At 42.0% G+C, this 15576-nt stretch overlaps 1 protein-coding gene across 1 annotated transcript in view; it reads left to right on the forward strand.

Moving 5' to 3' along the window:
• The window catches only part of CRYBG2 (crystallin beta-gamma domain containing 2), a 62373-nt gene that overhangs the window by 33307 nt on the left and 13490 nt on the right, over window positions 1-15576 (forward strand). The window contains exons 11-13 of the mRNA XM_084814409.1: window positions 11197-11323; window positions 13083-13115; window positions 13761-13873. Of these exons, the coding sequence (XP_084670535.1) occupies window positions 11197-11323; window positions 13083-13115; window positions 13761-13873 (273 nt within the window). The remainder of the gene's footprint in view (window positions 1-11196; window positions 11324-13082; window positions 13116-13760; window positions 13874-15576) is intronic.

The raw sequence follows: 15576 nt of genomic DNA on the forward strand, positions 1-15576 counted from the left end.
ATTTACCCTCACCCCTTCCTTCATTATTGCTAGCATATGTCTTAATTGGTGTGCAACATAATAAATTTTTAAGTGTGGTATACCCCATCCTCCTTCTTGCATAGATATATCTGAACAAATTTGTTGTTTGTAGCCTTTTAGTCTTATAAATATTTTTTCTATGCTGTTCTGCCATGCTTTAAACCTTTTGAATGGAATTTCTTGTGGAAGCACATAAAAGAGATAAGTAAATTTTGGTAATACCATCATTTTTATAGTCATAATCTGATCAGAAAGTGTTAAATTTATTTTTTCCCATCTGGCTGTGTCACTCTTTAATTCTTTCCATGTTGTTGTTCAGTCGTTAAGTCGTGTCCGACTCTTCGTGACCCCATGGACCATAGCACACCAGGCCTTCCTGTCCTCCACTCTCTCCCGGAGTATGCTCAAGTTCATATTCATTGCATCGGTGATGCTATCTAGCCATCTCATCCTCTGCCGTCCCCTTCTCTTTTTGCCTTCAATCTTTCCCAGCATCAGGGTCTTTTCCAGGGAGTTTTCTCTTCGCATTAGGTGGCCAGAATATTTGAGCTTCAGCTTCAGTATCTGTCCTTCCAATGAGCACTCAGGGTTGATTTCCTTTAGGATTGACTGATTTGACCTCCTTGCAGTCCAGGGAACTCGTAAGAGTCCTCTCCAGCACCACAGTTCGAAAGCATCGATTCTTCGGCGCTCAGCCTTCCTTATAGTCCAGCTCTCACAGCCATACATTACTACTGGGAAAACCATAGCTTTGATTATACGAACCTTTGTCGGCAAGGTGATGTCTCTGCTTCTTACTATGCTGTCTAGGTGTGCCATAGCTTTCCTCCCAAGGAGCAAGCATCTTTTAATTTCATGGCTACAGTCACCGTGTGTGGTGATCTTGGAGCCCAAGAAAGTAAAATCTGTCACTGCTTCCATTTCTTCCCCTTCTATATGCCAGGAAGTGATGGGGCCAGATGCCATGATTTTAGTTTTGTTAATGTTGAGTTTCAAACCAGCTTTTGCACTCTCCTCTTTCACCCTCAACAAGAGGCTCTTTAGATCCTCTTCGCTTTCTGCCATTAGGGTGGTATCGTCTGCATATCGGAGGTTGTTGATAATTCTCCCAGCAATCTGAATTCCGACCTGTGATTCATCCAACCTGGCGTTTCTCATGATGTACTCTGCGTATAAGTTAAATAAGCAGGGCGACAATATACCGCCTTGTCGTTGTTGTTGTTCAGTCGTTCAGTCGTGTCCGACTCTTCGTGACCCCATGGACCATAGCACGCCAGGCCTTCCTGTCCTGCGCTCTCTCCCGGAGCGTGCTCAAGTTCATATTCATTGCATCCGTGATGCTATCTAGCCATCTCATCCTCTGCCGTCCCCTTCTCCTTTTGCCTTCAGTCTTTCCCAGCATCAGGGTCTTTTCCAGGGAGTTTTCTCTTCGCATTAGGTGGCCAAAATATTGGAGCTTCGGCTTCATTATCTGTCCTTCCAATGAGTACTCAGGGTTGATTTCCTTTAGGATGGACTGATTTGACCTCCTTGCAGTCCAGGGGACTCGTAAGAGTCTTCTCCAGCACCACAGTTCGAAAGCATCAATTCTTCGGCGCTCAGCCTTCCTTATAGTCCAGCTCTCACAGCCATACATTACTACTGGGAAAACCATAGCTTTGATTAGACGGACCTTTGTCAGCAAGGTGATGTCTCTGCTTCTTACTATGCTGTCTAGGTTGGCCATAGCTTTCCTCCCCAGGAGCAAGCGTCTTTTAATTTCATGGCTACAGTCACCGTCTGCAGTGATCTTGGAGCCCAAGAAAGTAAAATCTGTCACTGCTTCCATTTCTTCCCCTTCTATATGCCAGGAAGTGATGGGGCCAGATGCCATGATCTTAGTTTTGTTAATGTTGAGTTTCAAACCAGCTTTTGCACTCTCCTCTTTCACCCTCAACAAGAGGCTCTTTAGATCCTCTTCGCTTTCTGCCATTAGGGTGGTATCGTCTGCATATCGGAGGTTGTTGATAATTCTCCCGGCAATCTTAATTCCGACCTCTGATTCATCCAACCCGGCATTTCTCATGATGTACTCTGCATATAAGTTAAATAAGCAGGGTGACAATATGCAGCCTTGTCGTACTCCTTTCCCAATTTTGAACCAATCGGTTGTTCCATGTCTGGTTCTTACTGTTGCTTCTTGACCCTCGTACAGGTTTCTCAGGAGACAGGTAAGGTGGTCTGGTACTCCCATCACTTTAAGAATTTGCCACAGTTTGTTGTGATCCACACAATCAAAAGCTTTAGCGTAGTCAATGAAGCAGAAATAGACGTTTTTCTGGAATTCTCTTGCTTTCTCCATGATGCAGCGAATGTTGGCGATTTGATCTCTAGTTCCTCTGCCTCTTCTAAACCCAGCTTGTACTTCCGGTAGTTCTCGGTTTGCATACTGCTGAAGCCTAGCTTGTAGGATTTTGAGCATCACCTTGCTGGCATGTGAAATGAGCGCAATTGTGCGGTAGTTTGAACACTCTTTGGCGTTGCCCTTCTTTGGAATTGGAATGTAAACTGACCTTTTCCAGTCTTGTGGCCACTGTTGAGTGTTCCAGATTTGTTGGCATATTGAATGCAGCACTTTAACAGCATCATCTTTTAGGATTTTAAATAGCTCGGTTGGAATACTGTCATCTCCGCTAGCTTTGTTGTTACTAATGCTTCCTAAGGCCCACTTGACTTCACTCTCTAGCATGTCCGGCTCAAGTTCAGTGACCGCACTATTATGGCTATCAGGGACATTCAGATCTTTCCTGTATAGTTCTTCTGTGTATTCTTGCCACCTCTTCTTAATCTCATCTGCTTCTGTTAGGTCCCTGCCTTCTTTGTCCTTTATCATGCCCGTCTTTGCACAAAACGTTCCCTTGAGATCTCCAATTTTCTTGAAGAGATCTCTAGTCTTTCCCGTTCTGTTGTTTTCCTCGATTTCTTTGCATTGTTCATTTAAGAAGGCCTTCTTGTCTCTCCTTGCTATTCTCTGGAACTCTGCATTCAGTTGGGTATATCTTCCCCTTTCTCCCTTGCTTTTCGCTTCCCTTCTTTCGTGAGCTACTTGTAAAGCCTCATCAGACAGCCACTTTGCTTTCTTGCATTTCTTTTTCTTTGGGATGGATTTCGTTGCTGCCTCCTGAACAATGTTACGGACCTCCGTCCATAGTTCCTCAGGCACTCTGTCTATCAGGTCTAATCCCTGAAATTTATTCCTCACCTCCACTGTATATTCATCAGGGATATGATTTAGGTCATACCTGAACGGTTTAGTGGTTTTCCCGACGTTCTTCAATTTAAGCCGAAATTTTGCAAGAAGCAGCTCATGATCTGAGCCACAGTCAGCTCCAGGTCTTGTTTTTACTGACTGTATGGAGCTTCTCCATCTTTGGCTGCAAAGGACATAATCAATCTGATTTCGATATTGACCATCTGGTGACGTCCATGTGTAGAGTCGCCTCTTGTGCTGTTGGAAAAGAGTGTTTGCTATGATCAGCATGTTCTCTTGGCAAAACTCTATTAGCTTTTGTCCTGCTTCATTTTGTACACCAAGGCCATGCCTGCCTGTTATCCCGGTGATTGTTTGACTTCCTACTTTAGCATTCCAATCCCCTATGATGAAGAGGACATCTTTTTTTGGTGTTAGTTCTAGAAGGTGTTGTAGGTCTTCATAGAACCGATCAACCTCAGCTTCTTCGGCCTCAGTGGTTGGGGCATAGACTTGAATTACTGTGATGTTGAATGGTTTGCCTTGGATTCGTACTGAGATCATTCTATCATTTTTAAGATTGTACCCCAGTACTGCTTTTCCCACCCTTTTGTTGACTATGAGTGCTACTCCATTTCTTCTAAGGGATTCTTGCCCACAATAGTAGATATGATGGTCACCTGAATTAAATTCGCCCATGCCTGTCCATTTTAGTTCGCTGATTCCCAAGATGTCGATGTTCAATCTTGCCATCTCATGTTTGACCACCTCCACCTTACCTTGATTCATTGATCTGACATTCCAGGTTCCTAAACAATATTGTTCTTTACAGCATCGGATTTTCTTTTTACCACCAGACACATCCACAGCTGAGTGTCCTTTCGGGTTTGGCGCAGCCGCTTCACTCTTTCTGGCGCTACTTGGAAATACCCTCTGCTCTTCCCCAGTAGCATATTGGACACCTTCCGACCTGAGGGGCTCATCTTCCGGCGTCATCTCTTTTAGCCTTGTGATACGTTCCATGGGGTTTTCTTGGCAAGAATACTGGAGTGGGTTGCCATTTCCTTCTCCAGTGGACCACATTTTGTCAGAACTCTCTGCCATGACCTGTCCGTCTTGGGTGGCCCTGCACGGCATAGCTTATGGCTTCACTGAGTTACGCAAGCCCCTTCGCCACAACAAGGCAGTGATCCATGAAGGGGACCGCCTTGTCGTACTCCTTTCCCAATCTTGAACCAATCGGTTGTTCCATGTCCGGTTCTTACTGTTGCTTCTTGTCCCTCGTAGAGGTTTCTCATGAGACAGGTAAGGTGGTCTGGTACTCCCATCTCTTTAAGAATTTGCCACAGTTTGTTGTGATCCACACAATCAAAAGCTTTAGCGTAGTCAATGAAGCAGAAATAGACGTTTTTCTGGAATTCTCTTGCTTTCTCCCTGATCCAGCGAATGTTGGCGATTTGATCTCTAGTTCTTCTGCCTCTTCAAAACCCCGCTTGTACTTCCAGTAGTTCTTGGTTCACAGCCTAGCTTGTAGGATTTTGAGCATCACCTTGCTGGCATGTGAAATGAGCGCAATTATGCGGTAGTTTGAACACTCTTTGGCGTTGCCCTTCTTTGGAATTGGAATGTAAACTGACCTTTTCCAGTCTTGTGGCTACTGTTGAGTGTTCCAAATGTGTTGGCATATTGAGTGCAGCACTTTAACAGTATCATCTTTTAGGATTTTAAATAGCTCAGCTGGAATACTGTCATCTCCGCTAGCTTTGTTGTTAGTAATACTTCCTAAGGCCCACTTGACTTCACTCTCTAGCATGTCCGGCTCAAGTTCAGTGACCGCACTATCATGGCTACCAGGGACGTTAAGATCTTTCCTGTATAGTTCTTCTGTGTATTCTTTCCACCTCTTCTTAATCTCATCTGCTTCTGTTAGGTCCCTGCCTTCTTTGTCCTTTATCATGCCCAACTTTGCACAAAATGTTCCCTTGAAATCTCCGATTTTCTTGAAAAGACCTCTTGTCTTTCCCATTCTATTGTTTTCCTCGATTTCTTTGCATTATTCATTTAAGAAGGCCTTCTTGTCTCTCCTTGCTATTCTCTGGAAATCTGCATTCAGTTGGATATATCTTCCCCTTTCTCCCTTCCTTTTCACTTCCCTTCTTTCCTCAGCTACTTGTAAAGCCTCATCAGACAGCCACTTGGCTTTCTTGCATTTCTTTTTCTTTGGGATGGATTTCGTTGCTGCCTCCTGAACAATGTTACGGACCTCCGTCCATAGTTCCTCAGGCACTCTGTCTATCAGGTCTAATCCCTGAAATCTATTCCTCACCTCCACTGTATATTCATCAGGGATATGATTTGGGTCATACCTGAATGGTTTAGTGGTTTTCCCTACGTTCTTCAATTTAAGCCGAAATTTTGCAATAAGAAGCTCATGATCTGAGCCACAGTCAGCTCCAGGTCTTGTTTTTACTGACTGTATGGAGCTTCTCCATCTTTGGCTGCAAAGGACATAATCAATCTGATTTCGATATTGACCATCTGGTGATGTCCATGTGTAGAGTCGCCTCTTGTGCTGTTGGAAAAGAGTGTTTGCTATGATCAGTGTGTTGTCTTGGCAAAACTAAAAAAATTAGCCTTTGTCCTGCTTCATTTTGTACACCAAGGCCATGCTTGCCTGTTATCCCAATGATTTCTTGACTTCCTACTTTAGCATCCCAATCCCCTATGATGAAGAGGACATCTTTTTTTGGTGTTAGTTCTAGAAGGTTTTGTAGGTCTTCATAGAACCGATCAACCTCTGCTTCTTTGGCCCCAGTGGTTGGGGCATAGACTTGAATTACTGTGATGTTGAATGGTTTGCCTTGGATTTGTACTGAGATCATTCCATCATTTTTGAGATTGTACCCCAGTACTGCTTTTCCCACCCTTTTGTTGACTATGAGTGCTACTCCATTTCTTCTAAGGGATTCTTGCCCACAGTAGTAGATATGATGGTCACCTGAATTAAATTCGCCCATGCCTGTCCATTTTAGTTTGCTGATTCCCAAGATGTCGATGTTCAGTCTTGCCATCTCATGTTTGACCACCTCCAGCTTACCTTGATTCATTGATCTTACATTCCAGGTTCCTAAACAATATTGTTCTTTACAGCATTGGACTTTCTTTTCACCACCAGACACATCCACAGCTGAGTGTCCTTTCGGCTTTGGCGCAGCCACTTCGCTCTTTCTGGCGCTTCTTGGAAATTCCCTCTGCTCTTCCCCAGTAGTATATTGGACCCCTTCCGACCTGAGGGGCTTATCTTCCGGCGTCATCTCTTTTAGCCTTGTGATACATTCCATGGGGTTTTCTTGGCAAGAATACTGGAGTGGGTTGCCATTTCCTTCTCCCGTGGACCACATTTTGTCAGAACTCTCCACCATGACCTGTCCGTCTTGGGTGGCCCTGCATGGCATAGCTTATGGCTTCACTGAGTTACTCAAGCCCCTTCGCCACAACAAGGCAGTGATCCATGAAGGGGAATTATTTCCATAGCTTCCCATAATTTAGTTTCAGCACATCCTGCTGTCTTTTAGGGACTTGAACTCCTAAATATCTAAATGCTTTGGTTACTAAGGGAATACTTGTCATTTTTGAAATTTATATTTGTTCCTATGGCCCTATATTCAAACACATCTTTGATTTCTTTGTATTTACCTTTAGTCCTGCCACCTGTTGAAATTCTGTTAATTCTCTTATCAATTCCTTTATTCCCTTTTCTGAATTTCCTAATGTAAATAAAATGTCATCCACATATAGATTTAGTTTAAATTCTCTCTTGCATATGAGTAGCCCTTTAATATCTTTATTTCCCCTTATTCTGTCAGCCAGAAACTCAATTACCATTGTAAACAAAAGTGGTGGAAGGGGGCACCCTGCCTTGTTCCTGAATTAAGCCTTATTTCTTCTGTCTCTAATCCATTGTACCTTATTTTTGCTGCTGTTTGTATGTATATTGCCTCTATTATATGTTTAAACTTATCCCCAAATTATACTTATTTAGCAGACTTAATATAAATTTTGGATTAACCGTATTGAATGCCTTGTAAAGATCAAGTGTCATTATTACAACCGGGATCTTTCTTGTCTTACAAATATTAATCATACTAAATGCTTTTCTAATTGGAACTGCAATAAATCTTTAAAAAAACCCAAAAACTTATTGATTTGAACCTATACAGTCATTAATAACTTCTTTCAGGCATTTTGCCCATATTTTAGTAAATATCTTATAATCCACATTCAGTAGAGATACTGGTCTATAGGAGTTCAGGTTACATTTATCTTTGTTTAATTTGGTTATCGGTGTTACTATAGCTTGTGTCAGTTGTGGCACCAACACATCCACAAATGCTCTATAAAACTCACCCATAAACCCATCTCAGCCTGGTGATTTATTATTTTTTAGTTCTTTTATAGCTTCTTTAATCTCCTCTTCTCCTGTCTCAGCTTCTAATAACTGTTTCTGTTCTTCTTTTAGTGGTGGTATTTTTGTTTTGTCTTGATATTCGTGAATCTGCTTTATTTCTCTCTGTTTCCCTTCATAAATATATTATTATAACTTTGTAATAATTTTCCCATTTCCTTTTGATCATATGTTTTACTTCCTTCTTTTGTATTCAGAGCTAAAATTTTGTTCCTAGTTCTCTTTTTCTGGACTCTGTTCGCCAACAATTTTGAGCTTTTTCCTGTAAACTCGTAATACCTCAAAATTTCCTCAAAAAATTGAGGAAAAAAAGAGACATTAGAAATAACATGTCTATCATTGTTTTATTTCTAATGCCTCTCTTTCTTTCCTCAATTTTTCCATTTCTTTTCTGATTCTAGTCTGACCACAGTACTCGTACTGCTCCATTAATCTGCTAATTTCTTGATCCAGTATCTCCTTCGCCTTCTCCTTCTTCTCCTTCTCCTTTTTATTTATTAAATTTCTCTTTTATACATACCCCTCTTATTGTTGCGTTGCCCGCTTCCCATCTAATTGTTTCTGTTGTTTCCCCTGTTTTATTTTGTTCACAATATCTTTCTATATTCCTTTTTATCCTAGCTTTAATATCTTCCTTAGTTAATAATATGGGATTCAATCTCCATATATAATCCCTTCTAATTTCTTGGTCCATCTCTACATACTTTTTAATTAAGGCATGATCTGTTACTTTTAGCTGTCCAATTTCCATTTTTAAGTGTTCGTAAGAAAGTTTTTGTCATTAAAATTGTGTCCAACCTACTGAAACTTTTATATGCTTCTGAAAAATATGCATAACTATAGTCATTAAGGTTTATTTCAATCTATGCATAATAAATACCATATTTTTTCAAAATCTCCATATACCGGGATACTCTCCTGTCCTGCTTTAACATTGTTCTTCATTTCGTATCACCCACTGGTGTTGCTCCCTACAGATTCCAATTTAAATCTCCTGCAATGATTTTTTTCTGATTTTGAGAATCTGTTAACTTTAGCTAAGGTCTTCTGTAGAAAATTTAATTGATTCGTGTTAGGGCTATACACTGATGTCAATGTTATTAACTCTTTGTTATTATAAATCCCTTCTACAAATATCTCCCCTTTTATCTTTCATCATTTTTAATTGAAAATTTATCTCCTTATTAATTAATATCCCTACCCTCCTTGCTCTTCTAGATCCTGGAGCTAAGAATTTATGTCCCCATTGTCTGCTGCCCAATATGTTTGTCTTTGGTTTGTGGAGTTCTTGCAAAAATAGTATCTCAGGCTTAATTTCAGATATCAATTTATACATTTGAGTTTGTTTTACCCACCCCCTTCTCCTCTTATATTCAGAGATGTACGCTGTACCATATTTATTTTAAGTTTTCTTCTACTTTTCTCTTTTCTCCTAAAAGCTTTCCAGTCCCTCCCAATTTCCCCCCCTTTCCCCCCTTCCTGAAAGGTTCTTTGCTCCTGCTTCCAAGAGCCAATGCCTCCTTCAGTTCTTTTTAATTTCCTCCTCCCTACTCTTATCTCCAAAGCTTATCGCTGTAGTGTAACAATACTCTCTTATATAAACACACAGGATATTTAGACAGATTTACAAATTTAGAGAGAAAAGTTGTGAGACAGAAATACATACACACTGACACACACACAAACACACACACACACACACACAGTCAGAGACAGAGAAGAGAAAGCTGGAACAATATGAGAAGATAACTAAACTTCTTTATCCTCTCTGGGGTGGTCCACCAACTTCTTTCTTCCTAACCTGGCTCCTTGCCTTAGATTCCCTTGCCCTCAGTTTGTTTGTTTTACTTTTCCTTTTTTTCCAATAATTATTTCATCTCCTCCTGTTTATGACTCAATCCATATTTATTCCTTTCATTGTTTTTTCCTTCGAGGCTGCTCCCTTAACTCTTGCAGAAACATTTGTTATCTTTTTCTCTTTCTTATTTCCTCTTATGCTTGTCATCGGCCACCATATCTCCTCCCCCCCATCATCTGAAACATCTGTCTGGTCATCTACAGTCCTTTCTTCCCCTTTTTCTTCTTCTGGGATTTCTGTCTTTAACTCTCAGAACTGTCCCTTGATTCCAGATTTAGTTGTTACCAGATGTTTTCCCTTTATATATTATTTTCAGTTTGAAAGGGTAGCCCCAGAAATACAGTATTTAATTCCTTCTTCTCAAAGTTTTCTTGTAAATGCACCTAGATTTTAGCTTTTCTGTGGCATCTCTGGGGCTGAGTCTTGTAGAAACATCACAGGCATGTCCATATACTTTATTTCTTTCATTAGCCATATTTCTTTCATTATCTTCTCCTTTAAAGAAAAGTTTACAAAACAAATTATTATATCTTGTGGAATGCTTGCTTTTACCTTCTGGGTCCTAGCACCCAATGAGCTCTTTCAAGATTGTCCATCTCTATTTTACATGCAGGCTGTAAGCCATTTCACTATAAATTCTTTAACAGATTCTCGTTCTGCAGTCTCCATAATTCCACAAATATGCACATTTTTCCTATAATTTCTATTGGACAGATCTTCACATTTTAAGCTATTCTCTTCAATTAGCTTTCTTAAAGATTTAATTTGTACCTCATGTGCGTCAAGCCTGTCTGCATTCTCTGAAACTGCCGCTTCTGTTTCTTTCATCCTCTCATGCAGTTGCTCCAATTTAGCTTCTGGTATTTCCTTCCAAGCAGTCAATAAATCTTGTTTGAGTGTTGTTAAATTGCTTGGTCAGTTCTTCTTTCAATACCGCCATTCCACCAAGCTTGACTTCTTCTCCGAGCTTCCTTGCTGATTTAAAGAAGTATTTTATTCCACTCTCCATTCTCCCTGATAGATTCATTAACAGCTATCTAGAATTTTGTTTCCAGGAGTTGTTTTCTTTTTAGATAACCTTTCTCGGCTTCAAATATTTCCTGAGGGCAGGGAGCTCCAAGATCACGCCGCCATTGCCTTCAGCATTCAAACTTTGCCCCATGCAGAAGGTTTTAACATTTTAACATAAAACGTTTTTTAAACATTTTACTTGTTTTAACTATGGGGTTTTGTTCTTTTATTTTGTTGTTCACCACTCCAAAATCTGTGATCTGGAGTGGTATATAAATATTGTAAATAAATAAATGAGGTCCCAAGTTCGATTCCCATCATCTCCAGGTAGGCCTGGAAAAACTCTTGCCTGAAACCCTGGAGAGCCGCTGCCAGTTAATACTGGGCTAGATGGACCAATGGTCTGTGGTGGTCTGACTCACCTGGGGAAGGATAGGCTAGAGGGACTGAGAAGTGGAGCGATGCCTGTGCACGTTAAGAATTGTAGGTAGAGATTTTGCGCATCAGGGCTGCTAGGGGAAAGAATCTGCAAAACACGCAATGGGCTGGGGGATGCTTTGGGAACTGGATCTTAAGAACCAGAGATAATCTTGTCAGCATTTCCGTGTCCAGGTGGGTGGCCTATGAAGACAAGAATTTCATGGGGGAGCAGTATATTCTGGAAAAAGGAGTTTACCGCAACTGTGAAGACTGGGGAGCAACCAACTGCCAGATCTCCTCGGTGCAACCTATCCTACAGGTAAGAATCCAGAACTCTGCAGTCATTTATCCGCTGTTCATAAACCATGTCCCCAAACCCACTTGTCTCCAAGCAAGGGGTTCATGTTTCCTTCTGTCTTGTGTTTCCATATAGGGTGGTGTGTTGCTCGCTCCACTGCTTCTAAGTAAGAGGTCCATTCCATTTTCAAAAAGCAATCTGTCAAGCAGATGCCACCCCTCTGTCCCAATATTCCCCTGTGCTCACCTTATGTTCACATATTTATTTATTTAAAGTATCTTTTAAAATCCCGCTCGTCAGCCAAAAAGGCTCCCAGAGTGGCTTGTGTGCAATCAGTAAAACAAGACCATCCCTGCCCGCACGCTTACAATCTAAAAAGACATGACACACAAGGAAAAGGGATGAGGAGGGAAGAGGAAACAATTAAGTTGTCTTTCAGCAGGGCTGGTGGAGTGGCCCTGCTTCCCCTCTCATCTCTGCTGGAATGGGTGGTGGTGGTGGTGGTGGTGGTGACATATGTGCTTGTAAGAACCCAAACTGGAGGGGTGGGGAGCAATCGAGGAACAATGCAATAAATTGGGCTGAACTTTTTCAGCTCAAAAGCGAGGGGAGATCTGGGATGGTGGGGAAAGGTTTTGCCAAACCACCTCTCCCCATCCCCGGCTCACCTTTTTCGCTGCTGCAGCCTGTTTTGTGGTCCCAGAAGCAGCAGTGATCACAGTCCTGAGAGTCCCACTTCCCAAACAGGCTGTAGAGTGAGGACAGAAAGCATTGCCCTCACTCTGATTAGGCTTCATGACAACAGTTTATTATGAACATATTTCAGAGTGAGGGTAATGCTTCCTGCCATCACTCTGCAGTCTTTTGGGTGTGCGTGTGGGGGGTTGGGTTGGAGTAGTGGCTCCTGCCAGCTGCTGGGTCTCTGTCAATGTGATGGCTGCCAGTAACTTTGCAGCACATTTTGTCCCTCTTTGCACTGTTCGTCATTGTTCCTCACTGCCCCAAATCACCAAAATCCACCCCATATTTCACACCATGCAAAAAGGGTGGCAAAGTTGAGTGTCACTTTTTGGCTCAGCCGTACTAATAAACCTCCAAACCTAATAGTGCAAAAAACCCCCAAAAACATTTACATTAAATTGAGGAGTAGAATAATATCAGAGCAACATAGAATGTCCCATTGAGACACCACAGTTGTGCCCCAATATTGCATAGCTCCCTTTCATTCTATTGGGGCATAGGCAAGAAAACTTCCTGGAGGATTATGCCCCATTGGGCTGATCTATCTGTCCCTCACTCTGTCACCCTTAATGGTAACCCCAAACCTGCCACCTGAGATGGCCACTTCACCTTGCCTTGTGATAGGGCCACTTTTGCAAAATCTGTGCCCTGAGGCATGCATAAAAATGGGACACGTATCTCTGTGAGGACACTTTAAAAAGCTAATGTGGTCTAGTGGCTAGAAGACTGTTGGAAGAGTGCTGGATTTGAAGCGGGGAGACCCTGGTTCAAACCTCCTTCGCTCATGATACTCACATACTGCCTCTGATTCTGGAGGGAGCATATTGCTATCACAATTTGCAGCCATTGAGAGTCTCAGCCTCCAGGAATTTGTCAAATGCCCTTCTAAAGCCATCTATCTTGGTGGTCATCACGATAGCGGATGCAAGGGTTTAGTGATGTGGTCTCTGTGACCATCTGATCAAGTATGCAACATGCATTTCTCTAGCCTTGCCTAAAGATATCATGCACCACTTCTCTCTCTCTCTGTCCCTCCCAGGTTGGGGAACACAGTCTACACTTCGTTTCTAAGGTGAGCAGCTGGACATTAGAAGCAAGGCGTGAGGGTGGTTCTTACACCCATCACACTATTTCTAACAGTTTCCAGGATTCCTTGGGGAGAGGGAATTACTATTCTTAAATGCAGTTATCATAGAATCATAGAACAGTAGGGTTGGAAAGGGCCTACAAGGCTATCGAGTCCAACCTCCTGCTCAATGCAGGAATCCAAGTCAGAGCATCCCTGACAGATGGCTGTCCAGCCTCGTCTTGAATGCCTCCAGTGTGGGGGAGCCCACTACCTCCCTAGGGAATTGGTTCCATTGTCATATTGCTCTAACAGTCAGGACGTTTTTCCTGATGTTCAGCCGGAATCTGTCTTCCTGTCACTTGAGCCCATTCTTCTGTGCCCTGCACTCTGGGATGATCGAGAAGAGATCCTGGCCTTCCTGTCTGGGACAACCTTTCAAGTACTTGAAGAGTGCTATCCTATCTCCCCTCAGTCTTCTCTTCTCAAGGCTAAACATGCCCAGTTCTTTCAGTCTCTCCTCACAGGGCTTTGTTTCCAGTCCCCCAGTTAAGTCTGTGGGATATAGATATTCCTGGCTTTCCCATCTTTAATGCCTACATCTCTGTTATATCCCCCAGTTTGCTCATATCTGACCTTTTGGCTCTCCAGATCCAACTCTTCTCAGATCCAGACTTTTCAGGGACCTATGTCTCTTTCACGGAGGACCAAGCATTGCTTCCAGAGAACTTCATCCTGCGCTCCTGTAGAGTCAATGGAGGCAGGTAATAATCACCTTCCACCAGTAGGGCACCTGAACGTAAATGGTAGAATGGGCTGGAATGGCAGGAAGAGGAATACCCATCGTCCTGATTCTAAGAATTTAGGATCTCATAAGCTTCCTTGCTCTCCTAACCTGGAGATTGACCCTGGTTCCACATTCATCTGAACACACAGGGTCAGGTACTTCTTTAATCAGCCTTCCCCAACCTGGTGCCCTCCAGATGTTTTGGGCTACAACTCCCAGGATTCCTGGCCATTCCTGCTGACTGGGGCTAATGGGAGCTGAAGTTCAAAACATCTGGAGGGCAGCAAGTTGGAGATGGCTGGCTTTAATGGAGAAACTGACTGACTTTTGGACTGTCTGTACATTCTGTATGGACAGGTGTGCATTTCCTTTTACTCTCTCCCTACAACAAAGTTCAAGTTCAGTAGAGTCATGTGAAGTCCCAAGCTCTCCAGCACTGTGGTTTTTCCCTGGAATTCCTTGCAATCCTTCATTGTGGCCCATTGGAAGGTGCTGGGACAGAGGGATTGCTTCTTATGCCATAGACATTTGACTGTGTTCTGATATTTCACGATACATACCATCCCTTGTGCTCTGTGCAGTGATGCGTGCACGCAGGGATGTTTGAGAGAGCTTTGGCTATTGGGCGGTATAGAAATAAATAAATAAATAAATAAAATGTTTGAGGATTTAGTTCGGTCTACATTTTTTAAGCAAGCTGATCCAATCCACAGCTCCTGGTATAACATGCATATCAGGACACAGTTATTCTTCAGAGTGTGTATTTCTCTGAATTTTGCAAGATCATTTGCGGCTTTAAAAAAAGTACCAAAATGTGTATAAAAATGCATATTTGGGGTAGAACGTGTACAAAAATTGTGTTTTAGGGTAAAATGCATATAAAATCATATTTTATGGGAAAATATGTTCAAAAATATCTTGAATTGAATAAAACTTGTAGCAACTGTTTGACAGAAGATGAGTGTGCGGCAGGGGGGAGCGGGTGTGTGAACAAAAGAAAAAAAATATGTAAACTGTGGTAGGGATGGAGGTATCAGTCTATTTCTGTTTCATGCGTGTTCATTCATAAATACATTCCTTCCCATTTCTGCATCAATCTGCAATTTCTTTTTTTTCTAAAAAAACTGCACAAATATTCACATTATTTTAAACTATTTTCCCCACAAAACACATATTTTACACATATTTTACCTTACAATGCACATTTTGTATGCATTTTATCCTAAAATATACACTGCTGTACACATTTTAAGCAAAAATAAGCATTTCCATACATTATTTGCACTGCAAACTTTATTACAGAATCCATGAGAAAACAGAAGGATTACTGTGTTCCAGTCCAGTTCTTAGTCTGGGGTGCAAATCAGGCCAGTTTGCTTAAAAGTGCAGACCAAACAAAATCCACAGATATCCCTAGACCATGAGCTGCCATTGCCTCTGTCATCGTAAAAGCTACTGGAGCTTTTTGCACAACACACTAGCTCACACTCAGTGGTTGAGCATGGGTTGTTTGGTGAGCCATGGGTTATGCATTGTCTGAACCCAGGACATTTCCCATAGGGTGGCTTATTTTTCTCAAACAAGCCACTTGAGAACCCATGGTTTGTTGTTGGGTTGTTCAAGGTGGGTAACAAGCCACACTGCATAGTTAACAAGACACCCTGTGGAAAATGTCCTGGG

Source organism: Heloderma suspectum, chromosome 10 (assembly GCF_057233095.1).
Source record: "Heloderma suspectum isolate Gila_16-S chromosome 10, 16-S_ref, whole genome shotgun sequence".
In the NCBI taxonomy this organism is placed as follows: Eukaryota; Metazoa; Chordata; class Lepidosauria; order Squamata; family Helodermatidae; genus Heloderma; species Heloderma suspectum.